The sequence below is a fragment of the Miscanthus floridulus genome, chromosome 2 (genome assembly GCF_019320115.1).
Source record: "Miscanthus floridulus cultivar M001 chromosome 2, ASM1932011v1, whole genome shotgun sequence".
Classification (NCBI taxonomy): Eukaryota; Viridiplantae; Streptophyta; class Magnoliopsida; order Poales; family Poaceae; genus Miscanthus; species Miscanthus floridulus.
The window spans coordinates 168,184,923-168,211,123 of NC_089581.1; the positions used below are offsets into that span (position 1 = coordinate 168,184,923).

Below are 26,201 nucleotides of genomic sequence, written 5' to 3' on the forward strand. Positions count from 1 at the left end.
AATAGGCCGAAAGATTGAGATAAGGTATGATCAGTTGACTTAGATCTACAGCAGGCAAAAATGTGCAATCAAGTGAACGGCAGTTGGGTATCGAACAGCAGAATGATCAGTTGGAAAAGGGGACTAGACAGATGACTTTCACCGTTCCCACAATATTGTCCTGATAAAATTAAGCAGCAGCCTAAGAAACACAGAAGGGTCATTGCCTATCATACATGGGATATTATTGTCAACATACACGAAGCTGTTGGTCAGCCTACAGCAATTTCAGAGTTTGACGATCCATCGCCAACATAGTAATGTGCCTACTGGGATGGGCAAAATCATCTGCGACGAAACCCAGCTGCGCCCACCAGCACTGCAGTCTTCAGGGAAAAAAAGAAGGCAACGGTGGCTGCGTGCTTACGTCGGTTGGGGCAGAGGGTTGGTCTTCAACCACAAGGACCGCCCTAGCATGGCTCTACCATGAACAACCATGTATGAAGCATTCAGCCTAAAGATTGCAGGAGAAAGAGGACCATGGGTTAGAAAACATCTCTACAGAAACAACAGTGCGAACTGTGAAGAGCAATGTGACTGGTCTTACTTGTCGACATCAGGTATGTTCATTGGATCATATGGCTCCTCTTTTTGTTCCATGCCTGGATGGCTACCAGCAACAGAAGTGGCGTCAACACTTCCCTCAATCTGAAAGATTGTGAGATTTGTCAAATATGGAGAACAGATTTTGGTCAGACACGAATAGCATGATATCATCTCTGCACTATGAAACATGAAAGATCATGGGAGAGGTATGCACCACAAATCACTTCCTTACAATGAGAGCATGTACAAGGCCTGTACAAACTTGCAAGATATCTTAGCAGAAAATAGAACAAAACAAAATAATTCAGTAAATGAACATTCTACAGGCCCAAAAATCTATCCTTCAGGTATTCAATAGGGTGGATTACATAATTCACAAGGATGCAATTTTCTACGTCTGGTTTAACGAAAGCGTGCATTGTATGCTAACATAACTTGGCAGGAATTTAAGAAATTATAAATTATAACAAGCTTCAAGTGTCCACATCCACAACTTACTGATGAACGTGCAAGTGTACAGCACAGACACTCGGAATGAATATATAATAATGTAATGTGGATGGAAATCCTTACCTGTTGGGGATATTGGCTATATCCTGCATAGGCACCATACGCGTATGACGGATCCTGAGCATATCCATATGCATCATATCCATAGCCATAGTAAGTGTTTGCCCACTGATTTGGATCTGCTTGCTGACTCCACACAGCTGATGGATCCTGCATATATGGTTTCATGTGATAATAAATAACAAACATTAGCTTCCATTCGAAGAGATTCCAGTAGGTAAAAAATACAGAAGATACAATAATAACAAGAAAACAAATGAAAATTCAGGGGGAGTTATCAGAAAAATGAACAAATACTGCTGAGAAACTAATACTATATCAAACAAGCAATCCCCTATCAGGTTATCTACCCAAGACAGCATAAGAATACTATCATGTGGCTCTCATTAATTCTCAATTCCAAGTGTTAGCACCGGGTGAAATCTTCTTTAACATGCTTATTGGTGCAAAACAGCCCCACATCAACATAACGGCATCAGCTTGATTTCACCAGGTATAAGGCCAAAGAGATTTATTGAATGCGATAGGTATTAGGTTTATGCATTAAAATTTCATAAGATATACCTGTTTACTCGCAGGACTTCGGCCCCATGAAAGCCGAACAGCTTGCTGGCCAATCATTGTGCCATGAAGACGTTGTACTGCCTCTTCAGCTGATGCCCTGTAATGGTTACAATTGGCAATGGTAAACACCCTACCTTTTCATCACTTAAAGAAAACTTAGATGCTAGTAAAGAGATGTGTCATCAACAAATACATCTACTTTTGCAGGGGGGCAATATATGAAAAAGAATAAAGGGTGTACCCAGTGCAGAGAGCTCCTGCTCTGTGCGGGGTCTGGGGAAAAAAGAATACAATAGACATATCCATGTGACATTAATTGTAAAAATTCTCTTCTTGTCTGCTGAGATTTCAATGGAAAGGAATGGTAATACTGCATTGAAATGTTCTTAGTTCTTCTTGTAAAGCATACATGTCCCCAACATCCCACTACAGGCATACTTATTTCAGGATGTTATGACATTTGGATTTTGGGCAAGTCCTGATATGGATATAAACTAAACTAGACACCATAAAGCATCGGGCAACTATTACACTTAAATGAAATTTTCTATAGCACTTACCTAGATGCATACTGTACAAATCCACATCCTTTACCAACAGGAATTTTCACATATATAAGCTCTCCAAACTGTACACATATCTGCCTCAGCTCATCTTCTGTCACATTTGGGTCCAAGTTCCCAATAAATATCTGTAAATGTATGATATATCCCAAGGTAAGTGGCATAGTCAACCCTCAACAGAGCAACTGACAGAAATATGGTGGGGGTACATACCGTAGTGTTTGTAGGATCACTGTCAGGGAGAACTGCCTGGAGCTGAGGCATTGCATAAGCTGTTGCTGGATACACCGCTACACATTTAACATAAGAAGACAGCTATCATAAATCCATGGAAAGAAACATCAAGAAAATGAAGAATATCCACAGTACATTACAGATCATCTAATATTACCTTTAGCAGCTGAATACTGAAGCTGAGAGCCAGTGGATTTCTTAGGTATTGCAGCACTTATCCGCATAGGTCTTGTTGAACAGTACACACCATTCATTTCTGTCATTGCACGGTTCTTTTCATTTTCATCTGCGAACTTTACAAATCCATATCCTTTAGATCTCCCGGTATTTGGATCTGTGACAACCTTAGCCCCTCTAACAGATGGATAGTTCACTCGGAATGTCTCCTGTAGTAGGTAATCTGTGACATCAGGTGCCAAGTCCCCTACGAAAATCGAATGATCAGATCCTGAATCAGGACGCCTCTCACCAGAGCTGAAAGAGGCCCAATTCAATCTGAATGTGTGTTCAGTTCCTGGCATCAGTGTGCCATTGTAAGTCTGGAGAATTTTCTCAGCAGCTTCATGCGAAACAAACTCTATAAATCCATAACCCTCTGGAAGGCTTGTTACTTTGTTGCGTATTATTTTAACAGATTGTACCTGCACTTCCAGAAAAATAAAGTTCTTAACACGATGAGTTCAAAATGTACTCTCCAGTGCTCAGCGCTCAACAAGAAAAAGAAAACTCTACAACACAAACTATGCTTAAAAGTATAGTAGTTTTTGATGTTCAGATAAAGTTGAAAATGTTTTATTCTAAAAAACAAACTTCTATCATCAGCTCAGTGTCCCCCAAAAAAAAGACAATGAGGCAGCCCAATCACAGATCAGACATGCAGCTACAAAATGGTTGCTGTATAAACTCAAACAGCTGTCAAGGAATATTTTTCACACAACTTTTTCTGTACTGAAGTACCCGTTACTTAAAGAAACTGTTTTCTTAATTTTCAGAAACTATCAACCTATGAGTAATGTTAGTTCACAATAACATCCTACCAATGCTGCTTCAAACAAGCCCAAAACAGTGCAATGCTTTACTACAATATCCCTAAAAGACTCAATGATATAGATAAATAGGCCTAGAACATTACATTCACCTACATGCAAAAATAACAAGCTACAAGCCTACAACTGCAAACACGGCGATATATTCCAAAAGGCCTGCGTGGATACCTTCACTTTCTCAGGTAATTTTATCTGTCGAACAATAGCACACACTTTTACATCAACTGGGTGAAGTATTTTATGCCCAGATATGCCTGGACAATATTCATGAACAACCGTGTGCTAATTCACTAGAGGCCCATCCATTGATGCAAGAGGAAGCATGTGACCGCTAAAATTCACAATTGTTTGGGTCAATTTTTTCAAAGCTAAGAGGCTGGTTCCACAAGCCACAACCCTAAGATCATGAAACCCTTACATTGCTAAAAAAAAACATATAAGGGCACGGTTGTCAATCTATGTATCTACCCTAGAGCCGAAAGAATAGCAGCCACTAGCCCACCACAAATGGGCAAATCGACATCGATGCATCCGAAAGGCGAGAGCTACCTTGAAGTACTAACTCTCCTGAATTCACCCAATCCGCAGCAACGCAACCGCTCAATCAGACATTGAGAATAACAAACCAGCTTAAAATCACCGAATTAGGACGGCAACCAAACGAACCCTATGGAGAAAATCTGCCTAATCGGCGCGCAACGCACGGTCTTGGGGGGCACAGGTCGAAGGACGTCGCCTACCTCCCCGGAGTGAGCGAAGCAGCTGTAGAGGTAGTTCTCGTCGGTCCAGTACTGGAGGTCGCCGATCCACAGCGTCCGGACATCCTCCAGGCTCGTCGGCTGGTGATACGGCGCCGCCATCGAGCGGCGCGAGGCTGCTTGGGGGTCGGAGGCGCGGCTTGGGACGGGGACGGGGACGGGGACGAAGACGGAGGGCGGGTTGGGGTTATACCTGGTTAGTGCGGCCGCTTGAGCGCGCTCGGCTTCGGCGGTGTTTGTTTCGGCTTTTCTAGGTCTCGCTTAGAGCAAGTATAATAAGGTATAGTCAGCAGGCTAAATGGAGTTCCACGTCAACAGAATTTGAGGTGGAGGAGTGAGAATAGAAGAGATAGAATGGAGCGGGCGGTTAGTGAAACGCCGGGCTGCACGCACGAATCGAGGAAGTAATCGCCTGCTTCCAGCCATCAGCGGGCGTAGAGCCGACGTTTTTCACGGGGCCGTCCATGCAGCTGAGGGCCCCTACATGCAACCATTAAATACTTGAATTATTATTATAATAATCTACCTCTTAGCCAATCTATTATATGAGCTGATGACTCCTGATGGCTGGAAGTGACCTGGCAGTTTCATTTAGCCGGCAGCGGGCTGGCTTATTAGCCATGCTCTTAGAGCAAGTATTATGGAGCCAGCAAGGCCGGCGGGGAGCACAGTCACGTCAGAAAAATCACTGCTGGCGGAGAGAGAAAAGGAGAGAGAGAGAGTGGAGCGGGCGGCTAGCTAAACGTCTACTGAAAGTCGGCGGATGCACGCGCATGCAGCTTCATTGGCTGCGCTACTGCTGCACTCACCGTTGATTGGCTGCATGTGTTGTGTCAATGCTGCTGCTACATTAAATGTTGTCCACGCTGGCGTTTATCCAGCCGGCAGCCGGCTGAACCATAATACTTGCTCTTATAAGCGACCAGGATGTGATAACTTAAGATCCGGAGAATCTGCTGTCTGGACGCGTTTGGCTGTCGTGTTTATTTCTGATACATTATCTATCTTAGATGTAAATTAATCTATGTATCACTGAAGCTGATGATATCTTTTTTAATTCGTCACGATGATCTGAAGGCAACGGTGAAAATATTTTTAAAGTTTGAGATAGCAATATGGTTCTATTAAGTTGCAATGTACAGTAATAATAGAAAATAACATCTATTTAGGTAATGTAATTGCTACAAAATACTCAAGTTTCTAACAATGAATCACCCAACCAATGCATTAGCAATAGCATCACGGAAAAGCACCCATATTCATATCATCCGTCGAACCACTACCATCAGTTGAAGGAACTTAGGACCCAACACCACTACTGTCTTCCACATAGATTTCAAAATGTTCATCATATATGGCATTGTCTCTAATGAAATTATGAAGAGCCATGCAAGCAACGATAATCTTTGATTGCTTCTCAATTGGATAGCTAGGTAACTACAAGAGAGTGCGCCACTTCATATTAAGAACTTCAAATGACCGCTCAATCACGTTTCGGAGGGATGCATGAGCATAGTTGAACACCTCCTTCGATCCCACTGCATGACGACCATGTTGCCATTTGGGCACATGATACCTTTGTCCCTTGTAAGGTGCTAGATATCTTTTTCTATTCGGATACCCAGAATCAACAAGGTAATACTTGCCTTCAGATGGATGTGGAAATTTATCCTTGTAGGTGACTAAAGTATCCAAAAAATACCCGAGTGTCATGAGCAGATCCAGCCCAACCCATGACAACAAATGTGAACCGCATATCGAAGTCATAAACCGCCATGATATTTTGTGAAGCATAACCATGTCGTCCAATGTATTTTGCCTGTTCACTTTTTGGTACAGTTACAGGTATGTGTGTATCATCAATGGTGCCTATGCAATCATTGAAATGAGGCCAGAACCTAGCTTGTTGTAGTTTTAGATGAACTGTACCAAAGTGTGGATCCTTAGGTCTTATGATGTCAATAGATAATCTATAAATTGAGTCAAGTACCTCACTAAACTTTCTACTGACAGTTTCTAATGAATGACCAAACCTATTTGCGACTTGTCTAAACGATTGAGGTGCACCACATGTCCATAGAAACATGCCTAAGGCTTCCTTGGTACAAATATCACTAGTTGATCTCAAGCCATAATTCTGAACCAAAGTCCGATGGAGGCAATGGAACACTAACCTTGTTATTCTAAACATGTTGTAGCACTGAACTCTATCATTTAGTTGGATTTCAACCCATTGTATCCCTGTCATGACTGGTACATCCGGAACCACCTCCTTGTTCTTTGCAACACTGCTAGTTGAGGCCATCAATTCCAATGCAATATATGCAACCATGAAATCATCATCAGTACCCGATTCATCCTGAATTACATCCTCATCACTGGAGATGCTCATCTTGATTTCAGCACCTAAAATAGGTACACATTATGAAGCATGAGCAAAGGAACAGAGGGAGCATATACACGAAAAATTATTCACACAAGCAAAATCAAAACATAAATCATCAAATAATGTGCCCATTACATAAAACATCAAATAATGTCTGAAAGTGAACAATTAATTTTACTACATAACAACACTAATTTTTCCGGTCCTCCCATGCCCGCCTCAGCCAATTAAGCCTCCCATTCGGTGTCTTCAAACTAATGAACACATCACAGTTTTATTTTTTCTTAAGAAGTTGGGTGGCATAGTAGTGTTCATCACTCCCTTCTTCAGCACCACCGTTAATGACTTGCTCCAACATAGCCCCAATCTCATCTCTAACATGATCAACCGCATGAGAAGTTGCTGAATTTTTACTACTTTGGGCCTTCTTCTCATATGTGTCGACCAACCTCTTCATAAGTTGATCTCTACATGTCTTCTTTTTCTTTCCTGAGGGGGAACCTTGAGCTGGCCTTTTGTTAGCATTTGGTGTGACATGTGGTGAACCTCTCCCTTCGACTCTCTCACTCACCATGACCGGCCTCATGCTCCTCACCCTCTCCATCATCATGACCACTTCTAGGAACATAGGATGTCTCATTAGTCACACTAATAGCATCAAATATTATCCGCATCATGTCCTCGTGCTCCAGAACTGTAGATTTGAAACTTATACATCCTGGCATAGCCTGAAACATTAAATGATAACAATTAGAGGATGATATACCGATGAGTACTAAAATACAAAAGATGACATCTCAACTACTCACCGCATTTTATTCTGCCCATCATTCATCACTGGCAGAAATACATCCGGTCATAGGATCCCTTTCCAACCTAGTGGCTCTCATGTTCAATGTTTTCCACTGTGCATATTTCTTCTTTAGTACATCCCATCTGTTCTTCATTTGCTCTTTGTCATATGGCCTCTTTGTTCGCTCAAAGAACTTCTTCACCAAATTAGCATAACCCACACTATTCAAGCAATTGTGTGGTCTGCTATGGGCAAGCACTTCTTCTACGCATATTTCATTGTAAACTTTGGCGACAAAAGGATCCCATTTTGCTTGAGGCTTGGCTGCTTTTTCCATCTATAAAGTGCAGCAAATATGAATTTCTAGCAGCAATACCATGCACTGAGGAGTTGTACCAACTACACTACTGCCTGCAATGAGCTATGAGCTAACAAAAATGACATCTGAGGTGGGAAGCCGACGATCACGTCCTCACCTTTGTAGGAGAGCCGATGGTGCAGAGGTGAGGGGAGCCGACGTCCTAGGACTGCAGGCGGCCAGGGAGTGCAGCCCACGTCCAGGGGCTGTAGGTCCTGAGTAGATCCGTCTAGCTGCCTGGGGCTGTAGCCGGCCTGGGGCTGCAGTTGGGGAATAGATCCGGTCGGCCGCCTAGGGCTGAAGGTGGGGGAGGGGAGGGGAGGGGAGCCGGCAGTGGAGAGTAGATCTGGCCGACCGCCGGCGGATCTAGACAGCTGAAGGCGACGACCGGTCCGGAGGGGGCCCCTGCGCTGCCTGCCGTTGAGGGGAGGGGAGCGGGGAGGGACCGCTGGCTACCGATCCGGAGGGAGCCCTGCGCAGGCTGCCGGTCTGGACGGAGGGGACGAGGGAGGCTTCGGCGGGGAGGAGAGCTGGCGCCGGATCTAGCCGGAGGGGATGGAGGAGGGAGGCGGGGTGGGAAGAGCCAGGCGGCGGTGGGGAGGGAAGCCGACGTCGTGAGCGCGCACGGGTTGGGAGGGAGGGGCAGGGAGAGGAAAAGCGCTCGCGATTTCCAAATCGCAGCCCTTCGGGCGCTTTTCCAATCGCCGTTGCGGGAAGGAAAGCGAACGCGGACGCCGCGTTTGCGATGGATGCCGTCGCGAGCCGTTTGGCGGGCGTATCCGGTTTCTCCCATCGTGAACACGCGTATGGGCACAAACAAACAGGGCCTTCGACGGTTCGACCTGTTGTTGCTTGTAGAGCTCACGTGTTTTGGGGGCTTTTTCGGCCCATATTTGGGTGGGCTAGTCGTCAGTTAATGATCCAGTGGGTTGGATCGATTCGGCCCTATTTCTGTTTTTAAAGAGAGACGAAATCTCTCCCTCAATTCACTAAAAAAAAGGAAATTTCTCCATCAAAACTTTATAGCATCTTGCTTCAAAAAAAATTATAGCATCTTCGACTGTGCCCCCTAAAACTTTCTGGCCCCGTTCGCGTGCCCTTAAACTCGGCTTGATCCGCTTCTTTTTTCATCTAGAACCGTCAGCCTGTTCGGTTGCTAGTTCGTTTCGTTGCTGGTTCGTGAAGAAGCACTGCTGGCTGGTTTGTGTGAGAGAAAAATTCTGTTCCGGCTGGAAATTTACGATCGTTTACGACAAACCACAGCCAAACGAACAGGCTGAGTGTTTTCCTCTCACAAATTCCTCCAGATTTATTCAAATTCTTTCAGATTACTCCAAATTCTTCCAAACGAACGGGCCTCTAAGGATGGCTCCCCTGCATTCTGGGGTTCTATTTTTAGCATCCAACTTCACTAAGAGCCCCTATTTCATTTTGCCTAATTTTTTAATATAATTTTTATGTATATCGTTCGTATCACATCACCGTAATTCATAATTCAAACTTACGACCCGTTTGGTTGCGCTCCCAGCCGCTGGCTGTCTACCAAATCACTGTTGCACACTGTTCAATATTGTAGAGAGGGGAAACGGCTCCGGTAAAAAAAAAAAGAACTACAAAAGGGAGGAGCTAGAAGAACTGTAGTTTTGGGGCTCCGGCTGACCACGCTACAGTTTTGAAGACGCCAGAAGAACTGAAGAAGTCTCTCCAAACAAGCCTTAAAATGTTTATAAAAAATTGAAATGAACTTGTGAGAGATGACAGTTGGGATAGCGAGAGGAGTTGGTAGATACAGTGGAGGAAGAAGAAAAGTAGAGGCAGATGAATGATTTAGCTCGGGTTTTCAATCTGTTACAACGTGATCCCCTCCTTTCTGGAGTTCTGTTTCCCTTTATACTGATTACAGAGGACAAGCCTCTTCACGCACGCAGGCGGAAGTCAGACGGCCCAATCCTTTCCGGTGTATTTGGGGTTCACCTTCCTGGGCCTTGGCCTGTCGGCCCGTATCTTCGAGATCTCCTGGCCCATCTTGCTCGTAGTCTCTTCTGAGGTTGCCATCGGTAGCTGAGTACTGACATTCCCCCTTCCTTTGGTCGCTGCTTGCCCCCAAGCAGTGGATCTTGGAAACTCCTGGCGAAGGGCTTCATAATCCTCCCAAGTGGCTAGTTCCAATGGCAAGTTGTTCCATTTAACCAATACTTGAGAAACACGAACAGCATCGCGAACCACCGAGCGAGTCTGCAAGATCGTCTCTGGAGAAAGATGTAAGGCAAAATCAGTTGGAAGAGTAGGCACCACCTGATGAGATGCACCCACGGCCTTCTTGAGCTGAGAAACGTGGAAACCGGATGAAGCAATGAATGAGCAGGTAACTCCAACTTATAAGCCATAGACCCAACACGAGCTGAAATACGGAAGGGATCGAAGAAACGAAAAGCCAACTTCTGATGAGCACGGGGAGCAAGAGAAGACTGCACATATGGTTGGAGCTTCAAGTAGACCAGCTCATCCACGTCGAACGAGCGTTCTGAACGGTGAAGATCAGCGTGTTTCTTCATACGCTGCTTGGCTCGATTGAGATGATGTTTAAGGAGCTGGTCCATCCAGTCACGTCCAGAAACCCACTGAATCACTTCTTCATTAACTGTGGAGCCCAGAGCAACAGGAAGCAAGCGAGGCGAGTAACCATAGAGGGCTTCAAATGGAGTGCGTCCAGTAGCAGAGTGAGTGCAGGTGTTGTACCAAAACTCAGCGGCAGTAAGCCAAGAACTCCATTTTCTGGGACAAGCATGAACAAAGCAACGTAAATATGTCTCGAGGCACTGGTTGACGCGTTCAGTCTGCCCGTCGGACTGCGGATGATAGGCGGAGCTATGACAGAGCTTAACATCAGCCAATTTAAACAATTCAGACCAAAAGTGACTAGTGAATATCCTGTCACGATCGGACACCAGTGACTGAGGCAAGCCGTGCAGACGATAAACAGTACTGAAGAAACTCTGCGCCACAGCAGCAGCCGTGAAGGGGTGTTTCAGTGGAATGAAGTGGCTATATTTAGTTAAGAGATCCACCACAACCATAATGCAGTTGTAGGAAGCAGAGAGGGGTAAACCTTCAATGAAGTCTAATGAAATCACTTGCCAGGCCGTGTCAGGCACCGGAAGCGGTTGGAGAAGACCAGGCAACTTGGAACGGTCAGGCTTGGATTGCTGACAGACTGAGCATGCTTGTACAAACTGTTGAACAGCCGTCTTCATACCTTTCCATGCGAAACAACGCTTGAGACGACGAAAGGTCACAGGTGCACCAGAATGGCCACCCCAGGCACTGGCATGGAATTCCGACAACAGACGCTGCTGTAGAGAAACATCATGGCCAACCCAAATGCGAGATCGATAGCGGAGGACCCCAGACTGGAGGGTGAAATTGGGCACGGCAGCTGGATCCAAAGCCAAGTTAGCAATCATGGACTGAGCCGAGGGATCCTGAGCATAGCTAGCCACCACGGCTGATATCCACGATGGGACCAAAGTAGATACTGCCGCACACGACGCCATTGGAGCTGGGTGCCGGGACAGAGCATCGGCTGCCCGATTAGCAGAGCCAGGACGGTAAACAATGCGGTATTGAAGACCGAGGAGCTTGGAGAAGACACGCTGTTGCCAGTAAGTATGCAAACGTTGGTCAGACAGCTGAGTCAGGCTCTTCTGATCGGTGAGAATCACAAATGCTTGAAATTGCAAATAAGGTCGCCAGGCGTGGACTGCCAGTAGGATGGCCATGAACTCTTTCTCATAAGTGGAGAGGCCGCGAGACTTCAGCCCTAATGCCTTGCTCATAAATGCAATGGGATGGCCCTCTTGCATTAAGACAGCACCAATACCAGCTTCAGATGCATCAGTTTCAATAGCAAACGGTTTGGAGAAATCAGGCAAGGACAAAACTGGTGACTGACAGAGAGCTTCTTTCAATGTCTGGAAGGCAACCGCATGATCTGGAGTCCACACAAACAAAGAGTGTTTCCGGAGTAATGCAGTCAAGGGCTTGGATATAATACCAAAGTGGCGGACAAACCGGCGATAATATCCAGCCAGTCCGAGAAAGGATCGAAGTTCCTTGACAGAAGAAGGAGTCGGCCAATTTGCAATAGCTGTCAACTTAGAAGGATCTGTGCCCACACCTGCACCACTGATGATGTGCCCCAGATAGGAAATAGATGACTGAGCAAAAACACATTTAGACAATTTCAAGTGCCACTGATCCTTAGTAAGCAACTGAAAAACAAATCTGATATGTTGGAGGTGCTCCTCCAAACTCTGACTATAGATCAAAATGTCATCGAAAAAGACCAGTGCAAACTTCCTCAAACAAGGGTGCAAAGTAGTGTTCATGGCACCTTGAAAGGTTCCAGGAGCTCCTGTCAGGCCAAATGACATCACTCTGAACTCAAATTGGCCAAAATGCGTCTGGAAGGCAGTCTTGAATTCTTCACCCTCTTTCATGCGGATTTGATGGAACCCTGCCTGCAAATCCAGAGTAGTGAAGTAAGAAGCACCTGCCAGTTCATCTAACAGTTCTTCAATAATAGGCACTGGATACTTAGTTTTAGCAGTAAGAGCATTGAGCTGGCGATAATCAATGCAAAACCGCCATGTGGAATCCTTTTTCTTCACGAGTAAAACGGGGGAAGCAAAAGCACTGGAACTTGGCTGTATAATCCCCTGTTGCAGCATATCCTGTACTTGCTTCTCTATTTCAGATTTAAGGATGGGAGCATATCTGTATGGCCGTACAAAAACAGGTTGGGCACCAGCAATCAGTGGTATAGTGTGGTCACAATCCCTGCTAGGAGGTAAACCGAGTGGTGGGGTAAATAGGTGAGCAAATTCATCCAACAATGGTTGAACCACAGGACTGACCGAAGGATGCTGAGACTGAAGGGTTTCCAGCACGATGGACAACTGCAGAACAGAACCTGCTGGAAGAGCAGCCATATTACCCCAAAGATATACAGACTTATCCTGATATGGAATGCAAATCCACTGTTGACTCCAATCCACTTGCATAGGACTGAAATGGGACATCCAGTCAAGGCCTAGAATCATATCATAAGTGCTCAGAGGTAGCAGTTTCAAATCAGTAGTGAAAGAGTAGCCCTGGACCGACCAACTAGCAGCGGGAATGTGGGAATCACAACTGAGCACAGCCCCATTAGCGACCTAAACTGTGACTGCAGGACATAACGGCTGGACACCAGAGAGGGAACCCACCAAGGCCAGACTGACAAAAGAATGAGAACTACCAGAATCCAGTAAAATAGATAATGGATTGCCTTGTATATCACCAGATAAACAGAAAGTCTTGGGGGAAGGAGCACCCGCGACCGCAGCAACAGAAAGATGCATCATAAGTTGAGCAGCAACAGGAGAAATAGGACCTGAATCATCCGGAGGAATGTCTTCTTCAGGAAAAATGTCTAGGAGCTCTTGGACGAGATGGAGCTGAACTGCCTCAGAGCAACGATGGTCACGACTCCATTTGGCCCCACAACGAAAACATAAGCCCTGGGCACGGCGTGCAGCATGCAGGGACTGAAACTTCTCATCAGTAGTGGAAGAGAAAGCAGGCCCAGTACGTTTGCCATCCACAGCATCAGGACGGGGTGGTGGAATAGGTAGCGGTACTCCACCATGCCATGCCGTCTTCTGGGTAGGCGCCGCATCAGAACGCCTGAAGACCCTCTTGGAGACACCCAGCGCCTCTTCCTGCAATTCAGCCAAAACGCAGGCAGCATCGAGAGTAGACGGCTTGTGGACAAGCAAAACAGCTTTAATATCATCACGTAATCCATCAATGAAGCGTTGAACATAGTATAGTGGGTCTGGGTGTTTAGCATAGGCTTTAAGTTCATCTACCAAACTAACGAACTGCTCAATATAATCGGCTACTGAACCAGTCTGACGAATGCGGAACAGACGACGCAAAAGCACTTCATGCTCATCGCGTCCAAAACGAGAGAGCAACTGAGCACAAAAGACATCCCACTCGATGGACTCAAGGTCATCTTCAATTGAAGAGAGCCAACGCTTGGCGGGGCCATGAAAATGCATAGTGGCAGCCGACACCCAGACAACAGACTCAACACGGTATAGGCGGAAATAATGTATGGCTTGCTTAATCCACAGCTTTGGATGGTCCCCTTCGAACCGAGGAAAATCAAACTTAGGAAGCTTGCCTGTGGGATCCCCCCTAGATCCGCCCTGGTACCCGGACTCAAAATGGTGACTCGGTGGAGGGTGGGGTGGACAGGCTATCGGTAAAGGCAAAGGGAAAAGGGAGTGGCTAGACGACATACCCTTGGCAGGTGGTGGCAACAGAGTGGTGACCACTCCGAAGCCACCCGGGTTGACGCGGTGCCCGTTGGGCGGGTTGGCTGCATATCCCGCAGATGGGCGCGGGGCAGCCTCGAAGCCACCATGCGGAACAAGAGTGTTCGGCAGAGTCGGCAGCTCCGGCTTGTAGTTCGGCGATGGAGGAGCCGTGCGGAACGTCGGGGACGACGGTGAAGTCTTGAGCGCAGGTGAACGCATGGGGTTGTTGGCGAAGACGGCCGCACTCGGCGAGGCAGGGGCGGACGAGGACTTGGCGACGAACACGGACGGCATGGATCCATGAAGACCAGGAGTAATGCTCGGACCGTCCACCATGGATCTCTCCATGAACTTGGAGATCTTCCCGACCTCCAGCTTGAGGGACGCCAGACGGTTCACCTCGACCCGCAAATCGTCGATGAGGCCGTCGACTCCCGGGCGCCATTCGTCGAACACCTTCGCCGCGTTCTCCAGCGCGTCGAGGCGAGTCGATGAAGCACTCGCGGTACCGTCGAACTTCTGCTCCAGGTCGTCGAAGCGGCGGTCGATGCTGTCGAAGCGTGTGCCGAAACGGCGATCCATCTCATCGAGCAACAGCTTCTGAGTGGGGTCCATCACGCCGAACTTCTTCTGGCGACGGGTGAAATGGTCGTGAGATGCGGCGGACGGGGGCTCCAGATCGTCGAATGGAGGATCGAAGGAATCTGATACCAAATGTGAGAGATGACAGTTGGGATAGCGAGAGGAGTTGGTAGATACAGAGGAGGAAGAAGAAAAGTAGAGGCAGATGAATGATTTAGCTCGGGTTTTCAATCTGTTACAACGCGATCCCCTCCTTTCTGGAGTTCTGTTTCCCTTTATACTGATTACAGAGGACAAGCCTCTTCACGCACGCAGGCGGAAGTCAGACGGCCCAATCCTTTCCGGTGTATTTGGGGTTCACCTTCCTGGGCCTTGGCCTGTCGGCCCGTATCTTCGAGATCTCCTGGCCCATCTTGCTCGTAGTCTCTTCTGAGGTTGCCATCGGTAGCTGAGTACTGACAGAACTGTATTCAAATTTATGATTTCAAATAAGACAATTTAAATCTAAATTTATTCAAACATAAAAATCATAGTCATATAAAAAATATCTATCACTCGACGTAGTGCTTGTGGCATTAAAGTGATCAACAACATTTTTTCAATATGATTATTTTAAATTGCCTTTCATAATGGCACGGATGATTAATTTAGACACGATTCTGAAGGGTTATATTTTATTTATTTTTCATAATGATGATTTTACTAAATTAAAGACTAGATGTTCGATGATAATTTTTGAAATTTTTACCCCTTTTCTCTAAAGCATCTCGGGAGGATTTAGGATTTTAATAACGTAGAGGTGGAGCCTCTAATTAGTTATAAAAGGTTGCATTATGGGCCTCGTCCAACCAAACACAAGTAACGGTACCTCTTTCCCCCTGATTTGATTACGTTACAAAACGCTGAACCAAACACTAAATACATCTGATAATAACCTATATTTGGTAATATGGTGCTAATACACAATTCTAAAGAAGGGACAATAAGCTGCCTTCAAGCAGAAATCAGGCATCCATTGCGGGCAGTACTCACTACTCAGCTTCAAAGCGCAACAACTTCATAGCGGCCTCATAACTGATGACTCATTGCCTCTTAGGTTCGTCGCCAGGAACTTCAGCAAAGCAAACAGGGCATACCTGCGAAAGGAATGTACTTTCATTAAGCGAAAGAAACACAGGAAAGAAATTAAAAGTAGGCGTCTCGCCAATATTTGGTTGCTGACCTTGTTTATACTAAGCCATCTTGTCACGCAGCTGGCATGATATACATGCTTGCATGGAAGTGTCATCTGCAAATTTCCTCTCCTGTACTCCATTTGGCAAATCACACACCTGACACCGAAAGGAAAGTCCTGCGGTTAACTTCATGTCCATTGAAGAAGCCGTACAAAGTTGTTGCAAATAATTGCATACGCTGCTCCACTATGATAAGCAAGGATCATATTTTTACATCAAACATATAATGATGCAGCATATTATAATCTGACCTTTCACGGCGTGTTTTCTTCCTTGAAAAGAAACCACACTTGTACTTCATGACAGGAAGCGACGAAATGCGTTCTTGGGAGAGACCACGGCTCTGGGTTCCAACTACCTCACCCAAATCCAACAGTTCCTGTCAACAAAACTTGTTCGTTATGGAGTTTTTGAAGTAATCAAACGAGAGAACAAAATTGATATATGTACACTAGAAATGAAATACTTGAAGAACTTAGCAAAAAAGAACGGTTAGCAGAAATATAGCTCAACCATTGACACCATACTGTTATATCAACTGTACCATTGCATGAACAAAGAGAAGCAACACATTTAGGCAATCCTTACAAGGAGTTTTTCAGATAAACAAACCCAAAAAAAAACATGATTGTTCAAGTAAAAACTAAAAATGTTTTTTCACCTTAAATGTTAAGCAATGAAGAGGGTTTGGGGAAGTCTATCAATATAGACCAGCCAGGGATCATGTCACATACAGCCATACTGGCTACTAGACATTGCTTCGTTTCATATTTTCACATATAAATAACAGATTTGCAACTACTGGTTCGTAACCATCCATATAACTCCCGTCCACTCTTATTTGAGTTATAAAGGAGAAAGCCCCATACAATGCATACGCAAAGGAAATTATTGTTTATTGGCACAATCAACACCTACTCTAGGCCAAGCAAAAACTTCATCTGAAAAGAAAAAAGTTCATAAACTGGTGGTCCCACTGAACCTGAAAATAGCTAACAGTGACATTAGCTAGCAAGGGGTACATATGATGTGATTTGCAATGGCTAAAGTAACTTTGTCAAAAGGCAACCTCCGTAAGCAATTAAGAAAACGAAGTGGTTGGCAGTGCAGTGAGGAGCCATTCTCCATTTGGAGAATTTGATTATAACTTGCTCATGGTACACTCTTGGACTAATACAATAATGCATGGTATAATCTATGCAGTCTCTTGCCTATGTAGCTAAGAGTACAGGTCTAAAGTACAAGCAATAGGTACAACAATACATATTTGAAGTGTCTGTTGTACCTTACATAACCATCACAATACCATGGACAAAAGATTGGTGCAGGGAAGTCACTAACCTCATATGTCATGTTGTCAGGGTCAATGTTGTCTTGCCAAACAACCTACAAACATAATAACGATTTCCAGTGAAGCAACTGGAAAGCATGTCCATCCACAACAGACAACATAAATGTGATCTCACAAAACATATGGACAAGAAACTGCAGCAAGCATGTTTTAGTGCTTATGAATGAACAATAACTGAACATCACATGATATGTTGAGTTGAATGCATAATTGTAATATATACAATGTGGAACGTAAAATTAATAGAAGCAACAAACAATACAATAGGCATGTTATATTGTCAGATTTATTAGCTACTGGAGACAACTTTTATGGCATCTATACCCGAACAATATAAACACCTTTTTTTAGGCACGCCAGCCATATAAATTGACTTTGAATCGGAGACATGAATAACAACAAAAGGAGAAGAGGAATTCATACTGTAGTGGGTGTGGGGGTGGGGGGGATACGACATTCCTTGCAGGAGAAGGGTTTATTGGGTCAAAGATAACCATGCTCAAAATAATCATTTACCTGAGGACTATCCGGACTTTGGTGTACCTGTTGGATGCCTGTAAAAAGAACAACATCAGAGAGTAAATTACATTGTCAAAAAGGATGTGCAAAACCAAAGATGATTCTGAGAAGTTGAAAGTTGGACTGCCTGACTTCAAGGAAAAAGGATTTAATCTTATGACTTGTTAGTGAATGTTAATGTAACAATCAAATTCACAAACAGGTCTCGCTTTATGCATGCCTTGCATTTCCCTAAGCTTGCCATAACTTTAAAAAAAAAAAAATCAAATTATCAGATGGTTCCGACATGTACAAAGTATGGTTAAAACTTCAAACAATTGGGATGTCTACTCTCTTATCAGTATAATGTCCAAGGTTGCCTATTTTACAACCAAAAATCTAATAAAGAGACAACAAATGGAGCCTAATCAGATAACAGCAGTAACTGATGGCCATACACTACAAAACTCTTCTTGTCAGACACCCTGGGAGCGAATGAAGAATGCCTTCATATAGACAGAGACATTAGAGTTGCATGGTTATACAACCATGCATATTTGTTTACCGGTCCTCTTAGAAAGGAAACTTCAATGGGAGTATTATTTGCTCATAATGCAATTTAGATGTATAGAAAGGAAACTTCCTTTGGTTACTCCACACACCTCTGAGGCCACCTTCCGAATGTTGGTTGCCATCTTCTCCCACACGTAGAAGAGGACATAAACAACATGTGGGAGAAGATGGCAACCAACATTCGGAAGGTGGCCTCAGAGGTGTGTGGAGTAACCAAAGGAAGTGGAGGCGAGGCTAAAGATACTTGGCGGTGGAACGAGGAAGTCCAAAGGACTATTAAGGAGAAGAACGAATGCTATAGACGCTTGTACCATGACAGGAGTATGGACAACATAGTGAAGTACAAGGTGGCAAAGAAGACTGCAAAACGAGCTGTAAGTGTGGCAAATGGTAGAGCGTACGAGGATCTTTACCAATATTTGAGTACGAAGGAAGGAGAGAAGGACATTTATAGGATGGCAAGGGTTCGTGAGAGAAAGACAAGGGACTTCAACTAAGTTAAGTACATTAAGGATGAAATGGAGCATCTCTTGGTGAAGGAGGATGAGATCCGACATCGATGGCAAGAGTATTTTGACAAATTGTTCAATGGTGAGAATACGGACACAACCTTTCAGTTGGATGACTCTTTTGATGACACCAATAGGCGCTTTGTGTGGAGAATCCAAGAATCTGAGGTCAGAGAGGCGTTGAAAAGAATGAAAGGAGGTAAGACGATGTGACCGGATGGTATCCCAATCGAGGTGTGGAGATGCATCGGGGACATAGCTATAGTATGGCTAACCAAGCTGTTCAGCCATATTTTTCGATCGAACAAGATGCCTGACGAGTGGAGGAGAAGTATATTGGTACCGACCTACAAGAATAAAGAGGATATTCAAAGTTGTACTAATTACCGGGGAATTAAGTTGATGAGCCATACTATGAAGCTATGGGAGAGAGTTATCGAGCATCGCTTGAGAGCAATAACGCGTGTCTCTATGAACCAATTTGGTTTCATGTCCGGAAGGTCAACCATGTAAGTCATTTTCTTAATAAGACAAGTTATGGCGCGGTATAAGGAGAAGAATGACCTACATATGGTTTTTATTGACTTGGAGAAGGCTTATGATAAAATACCAAGGAATATTATGTGGTGGGCTTTGGACAAACATAAAGTCCCAACGAAGTACGTCGGGCTCATTAAGGACATGTACAACAATGTTGTGACTAGTGTTCGAACAAGTGATGGAGACACGGATGACTTTTCGATTAGGATAGGACTACATCAAGGGTCAGCTTTGAGCCCTTATCTGTTTGCCTTAGTGATGGATGAGGTCACAAGGGGCATACAAGGGGACATCCCTTGGTGTATGCTTTTCGCGGACGATGTAGTGCTAGTTGATAAAAGCCGGACATGAGTGAATCAGAAACTGGATTTATGGCGAGAGACTTTTGAGTCCAAAGGTTTTAGACTCAGTAGAACTAAAACTGAGTATATGAGATGTGACTTCGGCACTACTACTCGGGAGGAGGAAGATATTAGTTTGGAAGGTCAAGCAGTGCTTAGGAAGGATACCTTTCGATATTTATGATCAATGCTACAGAGAGACGGGGATATTGATGAAAATGTTAGCCATAGAATCAAAGCAGGGTGGATGAAGTGGCGCCAAGCATCTGGTGTCCTATATGACAAAAGGGTACCACAGAAGCTAAAAGGCAAGTTTTATAGGACGACGATTAGACCTGCTATGTTGTATGGTGCAGAATGTTGGCCTACGAAAAGACGACATGTTCAACAGATAAGTGTCGCGGAAATGCGTATGTTGCGTTGGATTTACGGTCATACAAGAAGGGATCGAGTTCGGAACGATGATATACGTGATAGATTAGGGGTGGCACCAATTGAAGAAAAGCTTGTCCAACACTGGTTGAGATGGTTTGGACATGTACAACGGAGACCTCCAGAGGCACCGGTGCGTAGTGGAATCCTAAGCCAGGATAGTAACGTGTAGAGAGACAGAGGAAGACCGAAGTAGACTTGGGTAGAGGGAATAAAAGGAGACTTGAAATGATGGAATATACCCAAAGACTTAACCTTAGATAGGAGTGCTTGGAAAAACAGCTATTCACGTGCCTGAACCTTGATTGCTTCTGCTGGGTTTCAACTCTACCCTACCCTAATTTGTTTGGGACTTAATGGCTTTGTTGTTGTTGTAATGCAATTTAGATGTAAAACTACCTTGATCGCAAACATTACTCATGACAACCCTACTTCACATGTGTCCAGTTGCAACATAAATGCAGATTAATGAGAGTAAATTTAATTCCCAGGTGAAAGAATGTGTGGTGTTATCCCATATTCTTCGCCCACCATCTGATGTGAAACCCTAAAAAATAACCTTTTCACTATTTAAGCACAAAGTAAATTGATAGCAAAGGAAGTGATAGTGATAAAATTGAGTGTATCACAGTACATTCTTAGCAATTTAACCAGAGATTAGCAATAGTTCCCAAAACTATGTAATTTTCAGGACTTGTGTTTTTGTGTTTTCAAACTTACATTCCTCAGGTAGTAGTATTTGTAGTTGTGCGGGGAGCTTCACTGCCCTGCAGGACAACATTGGCAGAGTCCACATTGTTTGCAGGTGTAGTGTTATCCCATACTCTGCGCCCACCATCAGCTCTATGCATGTAGTCGTCTATGTCATAGACATGAGCATAGCTGTAATAGTTCCCAGGACCAGAGTATCCATACTTGTATGAGTTTGTATGCATCATTGCCCAGTACGGATTACCCTGCACAGTAGTGGCAAATCATTGTGAATCAAAGCAGACAATGTTAAGGAAATAAGATCGTAAGCTGAGGCAGTCAATTACAGCCATCTGGATTAAGCCTTTTTTTTCCTTCCTGAGAGTTCAGTGCTATGCCAAAAGTATTGCATAGGTGTGGCAAAACACAGGGTAACAAACTAAAAAATTTACAGCTAAGGTCTTAATGAGTCGGGCTCGAGGGCTGCTGTATAAGATCATTTGAGAAACATGGCAGTAACGTTTTGAATACCTGATCCTGAAAGCCATCCATAAGAGCAAAGTCAGCATGAGCATAAGTGAGACCCTCAAAGAAATCCATGAAGCTCTCGGTGATTGTGTATGGAAATCCAGTGTTTATGTAGTGGAGTTCCATTTGTCGACTGCTATTCACTCCTTATGATGAAACATGAACCTATCAGAAATCAACCAATCAAAGTTGTGTTAAACTTCGTCCCATGAAAGTAGAAATCAGAAAAAATCAGATTCGTATCAAGTGCTGGCATTGCTATATAACAGTTCATTTTGATGAAATCAAAGCAGGAATAGGTTGTTAGCTGCAGCACAAGACAGTATAGTGATTGTACGGACTGTAAAATTTGCACGCTGAAACCTCTAGACCTGAACCAGTGCGCAGCAAAGATGTTAAGCAATACTACAGATCTTGCTTACTGAATCATAATAAAGGATACATCATAGATGTATTATTTTGCAACCTGACATTAGCATTGATGAATAAGACAGCAGCCAAATTATCATCGTACCCCAAAATGATCTAACAAAGGCGGCCCATTTCGGCACCACTGATACAATGCGCATTCGCCAAAGCGGAGGACTAGGAACACACTGCACGAATGAATGAGCAACCCACAAAAGGAGGGGACATGACGGTTAAGTTGAACCGCCAAAAAATAAAATAAAAACAGACTGGCATTGATACTCCATTAGCAGCAACCAAATCGCAGGAAAAATGGAAAGATTGTAGTTTCCATCCCCGAAAGTTTCGTTTGCTCACATCAGAGAAAGCGGAGACTCAAACAAGAACAAAAGAACGAAGCAAAGGTAGGGCCAAGTTATTACCAAACAAAATACTAACAAAATGCAAGTCGGGGCAGATCTCCACCTCCAGTACCAGCAGTGGGGTGAAGACGGGGGTGAGCAATGACTGCGTGCAAGAGAAGGAGTCGAGGTGGCCTGCTTCGGAGGAGGGAGATGTGGAGGTCGGAGATGCGGAGGGCGCGGCGCGCGGCGAGGAGTGGCTCCGGGTGGGGTGGCGGCACAGAGGGCGTGGAACTCGCGGGAGGCGAGGGCGAGGCGAGGAATGGGTGCGCGGCACGCGGCGAGAGCGCGAACAGCGACGTCGTCAGGTAGGAGGACGACGAGACGAACCGCTGCCCGCGCCGACGAGGTGGTGGAGGGTGGCCGAGGTGAATTTGGGGGGCAGGCGAGCAGGCAGGAGCAGGAGGAGGACGAGGTGGAGAAGAACTGGAATGGAGGAGTTCACAGCTTTGGCTGATATCATAGGATACCAGGAGTGGGAATGGCAGGCAGGTGGTGCCATAGTGGGGACAGGTTTAAGAGAACTGAGATAAGATGAGAAGTGGTTTTTTCTACGTATTTTGTTTCGGTTTACTATATACTGCTAGTATCACCAAAATATAAAGAATCCAGATAGTACATTTTTTGCCATTTCTTTTTACCAGTTTGCTGATTTTCTGTAAGTCTATTGACCAAATTTTTTTCTGGTTCAGCCATCTATATTTTTCCAAGAACAAATATGCAAAAGTAAATTATATAACTCTAAAGATAAACCTGGACGATTTCAGGCGATCATAGATCAGCTAAAATATTTTGCCCATGCAGTATTTATGTGTTTAAAAAAAATCAATACAAGATAGAGAAACATTTGGGTTGTTCTAGGATGTCAAAATGTAGGGCTCGCGAGCCTTTCACTGCAGTTAGCGTAGGGGTAATTGAGCTAAGCAAAACTGTTCCGTAAATGTACCAATTTTTTATATTGTAAATACAAAAAGTTAAATGCACCAGTATTTTAGCTAATTGATTCAGGGCGAAAGATTGCTTGGTGTCTTCGTTTATTCCTCTCGTTTTTACTATAAAAATCCGATGCAAGATGTCAGCTGTCACGTTTAATTTTGAATGGTCCTGTGCTGCATAGCGTGGCTATTGACCGTGCAGAAATTTAAAGGAAAAAAAAAATCCCTCCACATGCGATGGCACCAAATAGTCAATCAAACAAATTGAATTACGGGAGCAACCTTGATTAGGAGCAGTAGGTGCATAACTACACCGCCGCAATAGTTTACTCAGTGCTGCCTGCAGGCAAGTACGAGAAGGAATGCAAGGAAAACCAGTACAGTAGCATCACTTTTTTTACTGCAGCGCACTGCACCCAAAGAGCATGGTTACTGGTAGTTACTACTGCTCCTTATCACTACCAAATCATGGACTCATTACCATGGTAGTCATAACCACCATGACAACACCGGCGCAGTACAAAACTTTATGCTTCTCAAGTACACTGGCCGTGATTCCCAGAGGCCAGAGGTAGGGTACCACGGAGATTTCAGCGCATTTGATCGCTGATTTCTAGATTGATATGCTGGTATATTGTGAGAAAAAAAACACTATCCTGCCTCAACAAACGAGCAGCAAGCCCGGAGCGCCCAGTAAAGAGATGGCGTGCGCCAGTGGGTGTGGGACAGATTGGCTTTGGCAGCTGCAGTGCTGCGGAGCAGTGCAGTGCGTCGAACTCGAACCACTTCCGCTGTGCTGCGTTTCAGGCAAGTTGATGGGTTGGATTGGCAGGCTGACAGCGGTTTTGTTCATGCGAAATGGCAAGGGGGGGTCGCACTCGTTTTTTCAGCTGCATTTTTGGCATGTGTTGTGTAGCTTGCTTGCAAGCAACAACATGCGTAGATTCTTCTTTGAGGTGCATGCGTAACCCCGTCTTAGCTTGCAAGTTAGTACTACTACAAATGGAGTGTGCTCAGCTTCTCTCTCATGCATGTCTCATCTCATCCAGCGCTGTCACGCGTTACAAGTGGTGTGCCCCATTACCAGTACAGTGCTGGAACTGGAACGCGCGTGAGTTGAGTTGGCACGTTGATTGCCGACGTGGCAGAGCTCGTCGTCGAACCGATCGATCGAGGAAGGCCTTTCCTGTTCCCGCGGCGCCGCTCATCATCCCCCCGACGGGTCCGGATCGATGGATGGATCGTCCAGTCGCACGGCGTGCCGCCACGTGGCGCGTTCTGGTTGGGGGATCTCTGTCCCCTGAAAGCAACGGGGTTAACCAACTTGTACTGGCCGCAGTAATTTTTATCGATTGTTTAGCCGACAAGCGTTGGATTCGGATAAAGCGGGAAAAGGGTGGTGATTCCGCAGCCACAGCGGCGAGCTTCTGTTCCTTCACATAGGCACCCCGGATTCGGTCTCTGTGTCCGTGGGGCCAACAGAGCCCCGGGCCCGCGCGCAGGTGAGTGCGTGCCGATCTGCGATAGGTGCGAGAAGTACGCTTGCGGTGTACGCAAGGGTGAGGAGGAGGGCCGGGCCCCTCCTCGCAGGCGTGACGCTTGGGGTTCCTCTTTCCCCACGGGCCACGGCAAGGCCTGGCCCCACCCCACCCCACCCGGCGGGCCGTGGACGGACGAACCCGCGTGGAGGGGAGCCCAGGACGGGGGCGGGCGGGCCCTGTGATCCAGCACTGTTTCTCCGTCGCTTTTGTCCCCTCCGGCCCCCGCTGCTGCTTTTCCCGCTTTCGCGCTGAAAAGAAGAGGGCACGGGATGGGAGGGAGTCGGGAGAAGACGACGGAGCCAGAGGCAGGACCCGTGCCACGTACACCCGGTCTATAGGAGCCGCTGGCGTCCTTACTGGGTTTTGGAATTCGGATCCTGCCGTGCATATTTGTTGGCTGGATTGTCCACGGATTTTTTTTTTCTATCGTGTAATAAAGCATCAGATCTCACATGCAGTTCATCGTCCTCGTCCACGTCCACGGAGCATATGCATATGATATGCATATGCAATGCAAAGAACTGTCGCCTGTCGGTGGCGGCTTGCTGACGGTGGTCTATGCTGGAACGGGTCCAGCTAGGTCCATGAGGAGCGGCAGCCGGCAGGGATAGGGCGTCGGCGTTGGAGGGATTTGATCAGACGACACGTCTTTCTCTGCGCTCCTGCTGGCCTGCTGCACTGTTGCTGCGGCCTTCTGGGTTCTGGTTCTGGAAGGTACTTGCCCGTCCGGGCGGCGCCATGCATGGAAGCTTTCTGTGCCAGGTGGCCACTTGCAGAGTTGCAGGCTGCGGGCTGCGGCGCGCCAGGGCAGTCGGCGTGCATGGCAAAAGGGGCGCGCCGTATCAAAGCCTCTCCCAACGGCGAAGCAACGGCGGCCAGTTGTTTTACTAGTACCGTAGCTACCTTTGTTCTCAACTAAAGCGAGAGACAGACATAGGCTCGTGAGAGCTATGCGATCGATCGACTAGCATCAGGAAGGAATATACCGTCTACGGTCCACAACTCCACGTATACACTCCATAGAGATGCACGAGAAAGCGAGGTAGACTTCATGCTCGGCCACAAAGTGGCAGTGGCAGTGGCATATAGGTCTCGTTTGGTAGGACTTCGGTTCCTTCAAAAATAGCTCCGGTTCCAGCTCTTACGAAGGAGCAACTTTTCTTAGGAAGTTGAATCTGTTTTTTTTAATTGTTTGACAAAACAACTTTTTTAGGTACACAAAAGAGTAAAAGGTTTATAATACCCTTATGTTTTCCTTTTTTCTTTTATTTTCTTTTCCCTTCTTTTCTTTACCTTATCCGTTGCCCAGCCACCGTGACCCATCATTTCTCCTCCTCTCCCATTCCTTCTTTTCTCTCTCCTCATCCTCTCCGGCTCTCCCCAACCTCTTGACCTCATCCTCTCATCCTCTC

At 45.5% G+C, this 26,201-nt stretch overlaps 2 protein-coding genes across 2 annotated transcripts; both read right to left on the bottom strand.

Annotated features, from left to right (window-relative positions):
* Positions 1 to 14: 14 nt before the first annotated feature.
* LOC136535639 (polyadenylate-binding protein RBP47B'-like) lies at positions 15 to 4,562 on the bottom strand. Its single transcript, XM_066527974.1, has 8 exons — positions 4,303 to 4,562; positions 2,674 to 3,157; positions 2,496 to 2,572; positions 2,280 to 2,410; positions 1,720 to 1,816; positions 1,159 to 1,305; positions 587 to 687; positions 15 to 493 (listed from the first exon to the last, which is right to left on the bottom strand). Exons 1-8 carry the CDS (start codon positions 4,420 to 4,422, stop codon positions 403 to 405), a joined length of 1,248 nt encoding a protein of 415 aa, XP_066384071.1. The 5' UTR covers positions 4,423 to 4,562; the 3' UTR covers positions 15 to 402.
* An 11,168-nt stretch (positions 4,563 to 15,730) lies between these two features.
* LOC136537406 (E3 ubiquitin-protein ligase BIG BROTHER-like) lies at positions 15,731 to 25,611 on the bottom strand. The gene is made up of 9 exons (XM_066529387.1): positions 25,469 to 25,611; positions 22,387 to 22,739; positions 21,508 to 21,650; positions 21,020 to 21,242; positions 17,910 to 17,947; positions 17,384 to 17,428; positions 16,294 to 16,421; positions 16,030 to 16,138; positions 15,731 to 15,943 (listed from the first exon to the last, which is right to left on the bottom strand). The coding sequence occupies exons 1-9, from the start codon at positions 25,609 to 25,611 to the stop codon at positions 15,890 to 15,892; spliced, it is 1,236 nt and encodes a 411-aa protein (XP_066385484.1). The 3' UTR covers positions 15,731 to 15,889.
* Between the last annotated feature and the right edge of the window lie 590 nt (positions 25,612 to 26,201).

What these genes read in the sequence shown, in the direction of transcription:
- LOC136535639 (XM_066527974.1), bottom strand. Translation starts at nt 4,422, where the DNA reads ATGGCGGCGCCGTATCACCAGCCGACGAGCCTGGAGGATGTCCGGACG. An exon ending in GTGATCCTACAAACACTACG is followed by an intron (nt 2,411 to 2,495) that starts GTATGTACCCCC and finishes ATACATTTACAG; the next exon opens with ATATTTATTGGGAACTTGGA. An exon ending in ATAGCCAATATCCCCAACAG is followed by an intron (nt 688 to 1,158) that starts GTAAGGATTTCC and finishes ACAATCTTTCAG; the next exon opens with ATTGAGGGAAGTGTTGACGC.
- LOC136537406 (XM_066529387.1), bottom strand. Translation starts at nt 25,611, where the DNA reads ATGCACGCCGACTGCCCTGGCGCGCCGCAGCCCGCAGCCTGCAACTCT. An exon ending in CCGTCTTCACCCCACTGCTG is followed by an intron (nt 21,651 to 22,386) that starts GTACTGGAGGTG and finishes TTTCATCATAAG; the next exon opens with GAGTGAATAGCAGTCGACAA. An exon ending in GATGGCTTAGTATAAACAAG is followed by an intron (nt 15,944 to 16,029) that starts GTCAGCAACCAA and finishes TTCCTTTCGCAG; the next exon opens with GTATGCCCTGTTTGCTTTGC.